General features: G+C 40.2%; 1 protein-coding gene across 5 annotated transcripts in view; it reads right to left on the minus strand.

Annotated features, from left to right (window-relative positions):
- The window catches only part of NAV2 (neuron navigator 2), a 678,242-nt gene that overhangs the window by 74,531 nt on the left and 590,381 nt on the right, over nt 1-13,330 (minus strand). For all 5 annotated transcript variants that reach the window (XM_073347852.2, XM_073347851.2, XM_073347849.2 and 2 more), the window contains one exon: nt 4-142. In XM_073347852.2, the coding sequence (XP_073203953.1) occupies nt 4-142 (139 nt within the window). The remainder of the gene's footprint in view (nt 1-3; nt 143-13,330) is intronic.

Consider the following 13,330-nt stretch of genomic DNA (forward strand, 5'->3'; position numbering starts at 1 on the left):
TACCTGTGCATCTATGTTTTTACGGGAAGAGGCAGGTGTGTTGGCATAGGAGCTGATGGAGGAGCTGGTGTTAATGTCATCGGTGCTGAGGTTATCTATGGTGTCACTGATCCCACTGCTGACAGAGCTGCTGTCATCCCAGCTGTGGAAAGAACACATGCTTTATACCCAAGCAAGACAATACTAGAGCTGTTGAGGAATCAAAAGACATACAAGTGATAAAACAAAGTCTCAAGATGACAAATATTATAGATACAGATATATCCAAAGTGCAACTTTTGACCGGTATCAGGCTGTGCTTCTTGGTGACCTACTTTCTATTGGATATCTTATTCAATACTATAGATCATCATTTTATGATCACCTATTCTGTATTAGCAACAACATCCTGACACCAGGATCCTGGCTCAGCCCCCAGTTCGTATAGCAAAACAAAGTTTAAACTAAACATCACTCCCTACCTCCTCAGTCCCAGAAGAGGAGAAGTGGTAGGCTTAAGAAGATACCTCTTGACAGATGAAGCAGGATTTTACTGACTCATCAGCAGGTACAGGAGCTCAAATTCAGTGGTGAAATTAATTTTTGAGCAAACTTCTGGACTCTGTCTTACTAACTGAACCTGGATAACAAACTATCATATTCCATCCCCAGCACCACCATCATCAGCACCTAGTTATATTGTGTGGTTGCCAAAGAGGACAAAGGGACAGAAATTTATTTAGAAATAGCCAGCTGGTTGTAGTTTTTAAAGCTTTAATCAAAGAATTCATTTGTTGTTTAACTAATGCATAACCCTGCTGACACTTACATTAATACTCCTGCCAGTTCGGTAAGGCAATAGGTTACTATTTAGGACTAGCTTTTCCAGCACGTTAGCTGCAGCTTTTTCCATCAAATATGAAAGACACAACTGGAAGTTTAGCACAAAAAATAACCACATATTTAAATCAATTGGAAGGTCACAACAGACAAAAGAAAAAAAATTCTAACATCAAGACAGACACTTCACCTTTAACGTGCACTTACAGTAAACTGCTGAAGTAAAGATTTACGAACTAGTATACAATGGCTTCTTTTCTAAGGATAATAAAACCCCATTTGAATAACTGTCCTACTGGCAACTCTCCAAAGATGCCTTTGGAGCCCTCGCAGCCTACTGATAAATACACATTTCAGAAAATGTATAAACAAATATTTCATAGACAAAGTGTTAGCTGTAAAGAAGCCCAGGTATCTATGGCAGTGCTTCTCCAGCTATATTAGAATATGGTCCACAGATTTAGAGAAATCCAATCCCCTACTTTTCTTACAACATTTCCTGTCTGCTTTCATGGTCCTGTATTCCCTAAGATCAATGAGGGTTGCTGGACCATTGTTTAGAAATCACTCACAAACGGATACACAGGATACACAATGTATGTTTGTTTCTTTCTTTGTTTTTAATTGTATGATTATACATAAACCCAAAGACCAATGGGTTGTAGAGGTTAGAGTTGAGGAATGGGAGCCAGATTTTCATGTATTATATTTTCAGATCTGCCACTGACTTTCTGTATACCCTTTCGCAACCACTTCCATCATATGCTTCACGTTCCCTATTTGTGTTTACAAAGATACCTACTCTAATGTGTTGCATGAAGTTTAAAAGAATGTCTTTTTAAAGTGATTTTTGCTCAGAGTATATAAAAGCAACATTTAAAATTACAAGAAAAAGGATTTGCAAACTCGGGCTGACTTGTCTACATGGGCACATTAAAAGTTCATCCAAATTAACTGAAGATATGCATTTAGAGTGAATTCGTTAAACCACAATAAATCCCTGTATGGAACCTCTCATTCAGAATTAAAGTGGCCTTAATTTTGGTTTAGTTTAATTGCTAAATTCACACTTCTTGTTAATTCAGATCAATTTTCCTGAGGGTCCCCATGCAGACAAGCCCCGCGTTTTGCAAACTCCACACATAATTTGAGAAGTTTGCAAGACCCTGAATCTTAAGTTCAAAAGGAAAACAGAAGTTCACATATTTGGTGTTACTATTGTTTAGAAGAAAAAGATTTTTTTCCCTCTAGGACTAGTTTAATCTGATTATATTTTGAAGGAGGAGCACTTAGTAATAGAAAAACAAAGATATAAGCTTTTTTAAATTAAATCTAAGAATCCTTGGAATATAACAAAATAAGCAAAAAGACCCGACAACAAGAGTTTTGTTGCAATTGCTGTTTTCTAGTATTCCTTGTAATATACCACAGCTCATTATGTATGACCACACAGCATTCTCGTACTCCAATAGGCCCTGATTCACAAGACACTTAAGCATGTACCTAATTTTAAACACCTGAGTAGCCCTATTGACATCAGTCAGTTCCCTTGACTTCAGTTAGCCTGTTTACATGCTTACTGTGAGGCATGTGGTTGCTGAATTGGAGACATAAGGCCTACGAATAAAGTCAGAAACATGCATGTGACTGTACTAGCTGTTGTGGCTTTAAACAGAGACTGCAAAGTGTTTGAGTTTAAATATTTGATCTACCTTAAATTTGTGGTACTAAGATGGAGAAGGTTAATCATTTAAACTTTATGTATTAAAAAATATACTACTTCATTACCAAATTAAAAAACAAAACAAAACAAAAAACCAGAATTGCAACATGTGGGGCCCAGAGCTAGAATATCTTGCATTTTGTCTGCTAATAGCTAAATTACACTATTCTTGGAGCAATGCTGATGACATCAGTAAATGATACTGATGCAGAAGCAAAACTATTTTGACAGGATAAGATGCGACATAAGCTAAAATCAGCCAGGTCAATTTCAGCTTTACTCCAAAGTACTTCAGAGTGGGGGGAAATCAGTCTTCAACAAAAAGGGAAAGAATTAGATGGGCAGGAAAAAGAAACCTTGTACCATTTAAAAGATAGTTTTTTAAAAAAGGCTATACAAGCAATTACTTCGCACCATACCTTCAAGCAAGACAGATCCTTGACTTTATTTTAATACAGGGGTTCTCAAACGGGGGTTGGGACCCCTCAGGGGGTTGTGAGGTTATTACAGGGGGATCGTGAGCTGTCAGCCTCCACCCCAAACCCTGCTTTGCCTCCAGCATTTATAATGGTGTTAAATATATAAACAAGTGTTTTTAATTTATAAGGGGGGTTGCACTCAGAGGCTTGTTATGTGAAAGGGGTCACCAGTACAATAGCTTGAGAACCACTGTTTTAATATAACTGTTGTACTCTGGACTCTGTAGATAAGATCATCATGGAAGTAGTTTTATCTGTTACTTGGCTAAATCTTTCAAAAATAAAATCTGTACAACATACATCTCAGTACAAACAGTAGGAGAATTCATTTGATCCAATTAAAATACATGCATATTTTAACCTCTTTCTTCAATCCAGCATATGTAAAGTTATTCATCCAGTATTCTAAAGAAATAATAATATGGTGAGTAGTACACATTATAATATATCCTACATTTTGCATTAAATATGTTATATAATATATCCTATCATATACACAAGGTCATAAAAAACGTAGAGCTCTAAAAAAGTATCAGTTGAATCACTGTGTACACCCCCCTGCAAAGGCAGGGTGTAGTCTCCTCATAGAGGACCTAATCAGTTACCAAACTGATAAATGTCCATTTCACAATGTTTCTTTAAAAGATGCCCAAAACCCACATAAATTAGTTCACATTATTACCTTGCGTCCGTGTCTTGATGGTTAAAGTCAAAAGAGAGGACGCAGAAAGGGAAATCTAACAGCCCTCACAACTACAACATTCCTGGCTCTCTGAGCCATGATAACTTCTTTGTAATTTAGCTGGTGCAATTAATAATTTCTGATGTCAGCAAAAGTCAACTCAGCCATAACGCAAAGCTGGAGCCTTTGGGCTTTCCTTCATCCATTTGATCAATCAACTGAAACTCTACTTGGGTTACTCAAAATTACATGAATTCTTAGAAGTATATTTATTTCAACCTCTTGCTCCATGTGCATGGAAGTAGTACAACGATGTTCTCAAAGGATATCAGCACAATTGAAAACGTCAGATTGTAAATGCGATCAAGATATAGTCTGAGATTTCAGATATTGTAACATCTGAAGAGATAAGAGACATCCAAAGGGTGAAACAAGACCCTTGAGAGGCTTGGAGCTCTCAGAACTCTCAAGAGACACAGGACCATCAAGTTTAAGGGACCACTAGATCATCTAGTCTGACCTCCTGTACATCACAGGCCACCAACACCATCCAACATACTTGTATTAATTTAGATGGAGTAAATGGGCCAAAGATGTTAACATAACACCCACACACGAAACCCAATAACTGAAATAAGAAAAAAAGCACTACAAACCACAGAAGACTAGATTATTATGTGCCATGGGCAGAGAATAGGAAGGACTGATTTGCACCAGTGCTCAAGGACCCCGCAATGACAGGAAAATAATTAATGAGATAAATCCAGATAATCCTGGTAAGTGATCCACACCCACGCGCTGCAGAGGAAGGCAAAATATGCCCACTGTCACTGCCAAACTGACCTGGGGGAAAATTCTTTCCGAACCCCATACGTGGAGATCAGTTAGACTCTGAACCATTGAATCAATGGGAGTTTGGGTGCTAAGTTATCGGTCCGGATCAGGACTACACCATGCACTGAGGAACAGACTCTATTATACCACTAATAATTATTTTTGGCTGATGTTATATTTGAACATAATCTGTTTTCTGATGCTCTGAATTGAAAATAAAGTTTAACAATGAAAGCTGGGATATGTAAGAACCTGAATAGCCTAGTATCAACATATCAACTTGAATATTTTCATGTCTACTTTTGAAGTACGGGGGATGACTCCTGTCTGGCATCCAATTGTCAGCCTAATGCTCTCATACCTTACCCTGTTCCACTGTGTGGCTCAGCACTTCATATACAAGAAGCTGACCCAAATGATTAATTAATTAAGGGTCCTTGGGTTTTCACCCTCCCACAGTTACTGTTTCTCTCACCCACATACACTGCTGCTCCTTCGAAAGCTGCCTTCATGCTCTCTGCCAGCACAGGAATACCATCTCTTCCATAGCAGCAATTGCTCCTAAGAGGTGCTTTAGAGCAGTGGTTCTCAACCAGGGGTCCGGAGTCCCCAGGGGGTTGTGAGCAGGTTTCAGGGGGTCCGCCAAGCAGGGCCAGGGTTAGACTCATTGGGGCCCAGGTCAGAAAGCTGAAGCCCCACCAAATGAGGCTGAGCCCTGTGCCCTGAGCAACTTAGCTTCGCGGGGGACGCTGTAGTATGGGGTCCCAGGCAATAGCCCTGCTTGCTACTCCCTAATGTCGGCCCTGGCTTTTATATGCGGCAAGTCAGTTGTTGTGGCACAGGTAGGCCGTGGAGTTTTTATAGCATGTTGGCGAGGGCCTCAGAAAGAAAAAAGTTGAGGGCCCCTGCTTCGGAGCAGTGGTTTTCAAACTTTTTTTCTGGCAACCCAGTTGAAGAAAATTGTTGATGTCCGCGATCCAACAGAGCTGGAAATGCGGGGTTTGGGGTGTGGGAGGGACTCAGGGCTGGGGCAGAGGGTTGGGTCCGGGAATGAGGGGTTCAGAGTGTGGGAGGAGGCTCTGGGAAGTGGGTTGGGGTACAGGAGGGGGTCAGGGCTCTGGGCTAGGGGCACAAGCTCTGGGGTGGGGCCGGGGATGAGAGGTTTGGGGTGCAAGAGGAGGCTCCAGGTTTGGGGGGCTGGCTCAAGGCTGTGGCAGTGGGTTGGGGTGCAGGAGGGGATCAGGGCTCTGGGCTGGGGGTGCAGGATCTGGGGTGGGGCCGGGGATGAGGGGTTTGCAGTGTGGGAAGGGTTCCAGGTTTGGAGGGGCTCAGGACTGGGGCAGGGAATTGCGGTGCGGGGTTGGGGCGTGGGCTTACCTCTGGCAGCTCCCGGTCAGCAGTGCAGCGGGAATGCAGAGTCAGGGTTCCTGCCTATCCTGGCACTGTGGACCATGCTGCGCCCTGGAAGCGGCCAGCAGCAGGTCCAGCTACTAGGTGGAGGTACAGCTAAGCAGTTCCATGCGGCTCTCACCCGTAGGCACTGTCCCCCCAGCTCCCATTGGCCGGGTCCTGCCCAATGGCAGTGTAGAGCTGGTGCTTGGGGTGGGGGCAGCGACCCAGGCCCTTCCTGTTCTGCGTCGTGACCCACGGTTTGAAAACCACCGCTTTAGAGTAGAGTGGGATGCACTCTCTCCCTTCCCCCACTCTTCTCACTCCAAAGTGACTAAGAACATTAGTAGTTAAGCACTGGAATAAATTACCTGGGGAGGTTGTGGAATCTCTGTCAGTTTAAAAATGGGTTAGACAAATACCAGTCAGGGACGGTCTATATATTAGTTAGTCCTGCCTCAGTGAAGGGGACTGGACTAGACAACCTATCAAGGTCCTTTCCAATCCTACACTTCTATAATTCTAAGATTATTCCTGTGGGTTTCCCACATAAATCACTAGGCTAACTACTCAAAGCAGCTTTTTGGTTTGCAGTCAGGACTGCAAACCCATTTAATGGTTAGGTTCCAGCTTGTTGCAGTTGTATGTTTTTTTAAAACAATCTATCAGCATATTCCCATTTAACAATATTCTTGTCCATAGAGTTGTCTGCTTTTGTCTATTTGGAAGGTGCATAAGTATCACCACACAATCCTCAGGACAACCTATCACCGCAGACGTCATTCATATTAGCATATTATAAATATGCTACTATGAAGAGGGGGGAGGGATAGTTCAGTGGTTTGAGCATTGGCCTGCTAAACCCAGGGTTGTGAGTTTAATCCTTGAGAGAGCCATTTAGGGATCTGGGGCAAAAATTGGGGATTGGTCCTGTTTTGAGCAGGGGGTTGGACTAGATGACCTTCTGAGGTCCCTTCCTACCCTAATATTCTATGATGATCAATTAAATCATTACTAACTAGTGCCATTGTCAAAGTTTGAACTTTGCCCTTATGCTGATGTGTGTATTTTATAACTTCTCTCTGGAGCTTCAAAATCAAAAACAAAATTAGAATGAACAGCTCAAAAGGATCGTTTGTCAAAAAGGGGAAGCAGAGCCTTGGGGCATCTACAGTATTTCAGCTGGAAACATGGCAATTACCCTTTTCCACCTAAAGCTTTAACTGTTTATTTGCTGATTGAGAAAGAAAAACTTCATAGTACAAAATTAAAAAACAAACAAATAAAAACTTTAAAACTCATCAAATCTTCCAAGAAGAAAGCCTCACAATAAAGCAATACTTAAATTTCCATTAAAAAGAAAAGGAATACTTGTGGCACCTTAAAGACTAACAAATTTGTTAGTCTCTGAGGTGCCACAAGTACTCCTTTTCTTTTTGCGGATACAGATTAACTTGGTTGCTACTCTGAAACATTAAATTTCCATTGTTTCCTTGGGATCCACCATGAAACTGACATGATTGTATCCGGAATTCAAGAAACCATATAAAATCACTTGCATGCTTTCCCCCAAAAAATGTTTTACTATCAGTATGCCAAATAAATGTCTGCAAAAGAGTGGATGAAGAGAGCATCTATTTGAAAAAGCAACTGTGAATTTAATGAAAATATTTTATGTGCATATGAATCATCTACAATATTCTTCAGTAAGTCCCCTTTGTCACAATTCTGTATGTTTACCTAAATTTTACAATGAAACAGTTCAGAGCCAACCAAATTTGGAGTTTAGAGACACCAATGTTACATTGGAACAGTTCTGAAAAGTGAGAATGCCAAAACATTTAGAAAAAGCAAACCATGAAGGATCTGACCATCATATAGCAAGTTTCCAGCTGGTCTTGTTGAGACAGAATCTAATCCTTTTAATGACATCCCATATCACGCTGTATAGTTAGACTTTCAGAAATCTTGCCAAAGCTGTTCAAACCATTTTAGTTTTTAGGGAACACACAGTTTTTATTCAATAAAACATTCCATTTCATTAAATTTTATTTAACATTCATTTTAACTAAGATATGATTTCAGGCATATTTTTGAAGGCTATATTAGAAAAAGAATAGTAATCAGCAGGCGATAATATTTAGTCCAGCAAAAGACATTTACAAGATTTATAAAAGTTATAGGTGCCCTCTTCATATTTACTCTGCCCCCTTTCTTAGTCCCTAATCAAAATTCTTCTATCAGCAGTGACATAGTATTCTCTCTCTCTTTCCTGCTCTTTTAAAACTTGAACAAGACCAGCCACTGACAGACTTTCTGTGTGCACAATCAAGCACACACCAAATAGGGGATTTTTATCCCATCCGAGCTTGTCCCATGGAATGAAGATTCTCAGAAAGAAAAAAAAAACACTATGTCAGTTTCTACAGAAACTAATAATCTCTCCTTGAAAAGCAGAAATTTAAAGTGTGATATCATCATGCTTTACCTGACCATATTTTGAGTCAAAGAATCATCAGCTAGTCACTATATATAACCACTAAGCACTGCAGCCAGACTGCTGTATTAAGTTGCAAACATTTGACTGGTGGAACTTGTTTTTTGGCCATTGTTCAACACAATTGTGCCTGTGAACCTACACTGCCTCGAGGGGTTGGAGATAAATCAGTTAGTGCGTCTGACCCAAATGTAGGATTAGCCCTAACCCACAGCAAAGTGAAAAGAATCCTGTAAAAAGTTTTTAGTCAGCTATTAACTCTTGTTTGCTGGAGTTGCACTTCATCATTCATATTTTGTAGATCTTCTTATATAAGTAATTGCACAGTCCCCTTTACTGTAGTTTCTGAGCACCTATGAAGTGTATATATAAGGGACTGATCCTGAAATTAGAGCACAGGAAGGGGTCCCTGAGCCTCTGAATCTGCCTGCATAGTCAATTGCAGGATCAGGGCCTTAATTTAGCCAACAGTAGAATGCCTAGGGTCTGGATCTCACCCCAGGTTCTTGCAACTCCATTGACTCCCCTGGACTTACTCCTGATTTACCCTATTGGAAGTTGGCAGGAGAATCAGAACTCTTGTACCATTGCTGAGATCAAGGTTAAGCTCTACTGTTAGTGATAATAATCCCTACAAAAATGTTGTACTGTACTTTTGTTTTAGTAACAGATAAGTCCTTTGTTTTCCGAACAGTAAAAGCAACAAATCAAGGCTGCAAATCAATCAAGCTTATTTACACCCGAATGCGCACACATATATGTATGCTCACACACATACAAACCGAAGAGATAAACTCTGATTCAGTGTACAGTTTGTGTAAATGGGTGGTGAACTGAGGAAACCCACAGAGCTGAAAGAGGTGGCTTTGAGGGCTGTAGTGGCCCCTGCAATTGTTGCGTTCCCTAAGCCACTGCACAAACTCTCTGCATTCTTCCCCTTTATAACTGATCTGTAGTATTTTTACTGTATTCAGGCTCTTCCACATCCAAAGAGAGAGTGCAGGATTTTCCCCATGGACATATATGGCAGTTCTGCATGTGGATCACAATTGGGATTTGCCCTTTCTTTTTTCATTAAATGTTCTCCACCTCTCTCCAACTGGAAGAAATCAACAGTGTGAACACTCACAGCTAAACATGCAGAGCACATCTACATTGACTGGAGCAGAGAGGCTGGGCTAAGAAACATGCTCCAGGATGACTGATCAGAGCAATTCCCACCGTGTTGAGAATTACCTGAGCAGAACGTCAGACTATTTGTGAATTTCAGAATCTTTGGGTCTTTCTGTAGTTGTCCATTGATTTTGCCCCTGGCAAAGATTTACACTTCTCCAGATTTTACACTTCTCCAGATCCAAAAGCTGACTCCTCCAGGATCACAGTGCCCTCTTACATTGTACTAGGACATTAGTTCAATAATGTCTCAAAGAAGAGAGTCATTGAAATACCAACAGCATTTCCTGACACAATGCCTTCTGAATACCTAGATCTTCTCTGGTCATCTCCCATCCAAGTACCAGCTCCAGACCTTATTTAGCCCGTCAAATCTTATAAGATCACATCAGAAGGAGATACAGTTGTGGAAATTCTGCTTCACAGATCAAGCAATGATTGTACATTTGAGATCCACATTTCGGATACAATATAAAAATATTGTCCATAATGCAAAGGCATATGGAATAAGACTTAGTGAGCTGGATTCTTATAGTTTTGATGTAAATCAACCATTAAAATGTGGGAAGAAAGGTATGAACTACAGTAAAGAAACGAAAATATCCTGAAATGCAACAAGTATTCAGATTCCACAGTGATACAGACTTAGATGGATAGAATAGCCAGCATAGTGGGAAAAGCTCTGAGCATTATCATCCCACGTTGGTGTTTCTGCTTATGCTTAAATAGGACAACCTATATGCACATGTGTGGCAAATGGCATGAACTCACTGACAAGGCCATCGCAAAAGATGGATGGACACTCCATACACTCACATAACTCAAACCTACCTGTAAATGGCATGATAGAATGCAACCTCTTCTTTCCCTGTCACCCCGTTTTTCCTCTCCTGCCTTTATGCAGTATTGCAATGACAGCACAGGGGGCATGGATCAGCATTCATGTCGCACTGCCCGTCAGTACCTGGGCTAGGGAAGCTAATAATCCAACCAATGGACCAAATTTGGTGATGAATCCTGGTCACATGCCACCTGAGTTAGTTGCACATATGTTGAGAAGAATGACAGCATTATACAAAAGTTCTCCAATCTCTTCAGGTCTGCCCATTGCTATACGCCTCAACCAGGATTCAGCATAGGAAACTGCAGAGAGACAGTGCAGAACCCCTGTGTGCCAAGAACTGAAGTAACTGCCAATCACTGAAGCTCTCCTTCATTATTTATAATGGACCATAAAAGTGCTTTATAAAATAATTAAGGTACAGCTCCTGCCCCAAACTGCATACAGTCAAACACAGCTTTTTCACATTTGGAACATACAATGCTGATGAAAGGCAGCTGAACACACAGACACAGGGATAATGTATGCACGCTTGCACTGTACTCCCACAGTAAAAAGAGGGCAGAGACTAAATTTGGCCTTGCTAAAACATTAGAATTTGCCAACATATGTTCTGAATAAAATCAAACTTGAAAATAAAAGTAGTTAATTTGATCACTGGGAGCAGGACTGTCCCCAAAGAAGCCAATCACTGAAGAAAGAATGACTTACCATGGCACAATTTAAAAGAACAAACACACACACAAACACACAATCAATCAATCGAATCCATTTTACTACTTAATTACACAGACACACTGTGCTGAAGATGTCAGTATCAGCTCAGTAAGCAGCTGGTTTTCTGGTGGAACTGCAACATTTTAAGTAGCATCAATAAGTCTTAGGCTTGTTTCAAAGAAATTGCAAATGTAAAGGATCTTACTCTTTAACTCAGAGAAGTACTTCCATGGAAGCCAGTGACACTTTGCACATGAGTAAGAACTACATGCATGAAAAAAAGACTGCAGATCAAACCTTAAAATGTCAAAGAGCAGACTGCACTCACAATGGCGTGACAACAGCCCCAAAAGCTATTGTTACACAGTGCCTACAGTGAGAGCACTCACTCTTGTAAAAGCAGGTTCCTACTTTTGCACAAAAAGCAACCTAACAGTGCAAGAATATTACAAAGCCCCTAACATAGCTTCCTGAGAGGGATGAAAGGTCTGTAACTCTAATGGGAAAGATACTGATTTCTAAACCAAGTTACTTATAATGAAATAATTTAACAACAACTTCATGGTAACAGTTAGTCAATAAATATATTTGTAACTGGCTGAGGCATAGATGAAAAAAATATACTAACAATCTGTCAATTCTTGAATATTAAATTCCCTGTTATTTTATGAAAATATACCTAAACAATAAAATCCTGATTTAATTTATTGTTCTGCACTTAAAATGGAATACAGAGTGAAGTGAGAAAGAAACAAAGTTCTAAGATTTTCTGCATAATTCATCGCATATTCTGCTTCCAATGTTGCTGCCAGTGTAAAAACTGACTCCGTTTAAACAAAGTTCTTACACAGAGTTCGTGCTTTTGAAAGTATAGAAAACTTCCTACCTTGTAATACTCCTAGGCCAAAGCATTTCTCCACTTTGCTGCCCATGACGAGTTCCAGAGAAAGGGCTTAGATTGATTTTACACGTTGATACCTTCATCAGGCTACCATTAAAAACTCTGCTAAAGAAACCAGCTTTTAATTTAAATATATGAAGAGATATTTTAAGAAGCTGAGCAAGGTTGTTTTTCAGCAGAGCACTCAACAGTTAGCAGCTCTTAAAGACACTAAAAGTAAGGGCTAGTTAGAAGGTGATCATCAAACTTCCCTGGAAAGAAATCTGATCCCTCAACTAAATTAACCTCTGAAGTGCTGAAGGAGTGAGAGGTCAAGACTTTCTGCTGGTACTAGGTCATCTGTGAAAAGTTGTAATGTGGTGGCAGTGAAGGGGCCAGCTTATGCAGACCTTTAGATCAGATATCATAAGGTACAGAGTAAAAGCCCAAGTCAGAATACCTGTAACTTTGTATTTTCTACTAGCTAGGCAGCATAGTTTGATCACAACTGCAACCCCTTAATCTGAAAAACACATTTCCTAATCTATTTTGATTTAAATAATGTTGAAAAATTAGACTAACGTTTTTCCTTTTTAACATTTTCACAGAAGACTCTGATAACACTGTAGGATCAAGACAACGCCTATTCGTGCGTGGAACTCAATACAGAGAGGACGAGAAAGACAAGAAAGACAATAATAGTAACACAAAGTTACACAGAACAGCTAAGGGCTTGATCCAAAGCCCAGTGAAGTAAGTGAAAAGACTCCCTTTGGCTGCATTGAGTGTTGGTTAGATCAGACCATAAGTGTACAATTTGGAGGCTTTCCAGTTTTTGTTGCTGTTTGAAATAACTCACATGGACAGGATATGTTAATAAATGCTATCTGTTCTGGATCTACGCAACACAGCAAGTTATGAGGAATGATTAACTTGGTAATTTTTCTAAGGGTAATCAATGCCTGTATAATTAATGTGGTTCAGGACATACAATAAATAAAGGCCATTACGGTACAGCATATTTTCCAAGGAGTTCAAGCTCTCACCAGGAAAGAACATCACACTTGTGAAGTGTGTTCAGTTTTTGGGGAGAGAACTTCCCTTGAAAAATGGGGAGCCTGGGAGGAACTATTGGTGGGGCTGGTAGAACTGCCTATTATTAAGGTTGCCTGACACTTCACATTATAAGTTTCTGTTTTCAGTTGCTTATAAACTCTGCAAAACTTTTAACTGTTTGAACTGAAATTTTCTATGTTGTATTTCTGCCTCAGATTGAACTTTTTGGGAAATTTCAGC

Source organism: Lepidochelys kempii, chromosome 6 (genome assembly GCF_965140285.1).
Source record: "Lepidochelys kempii isolate rLepKem1 chromosome 6, rLepKem1.hap1, whole genome shotgun sequence".
Taxonomy (NCBI): domain Eukaryota; kingdom Metazoa; phylum Chordata; order Testudines; family Cheloniidae; genus Lepidochelys; species Lepidochelys kempii.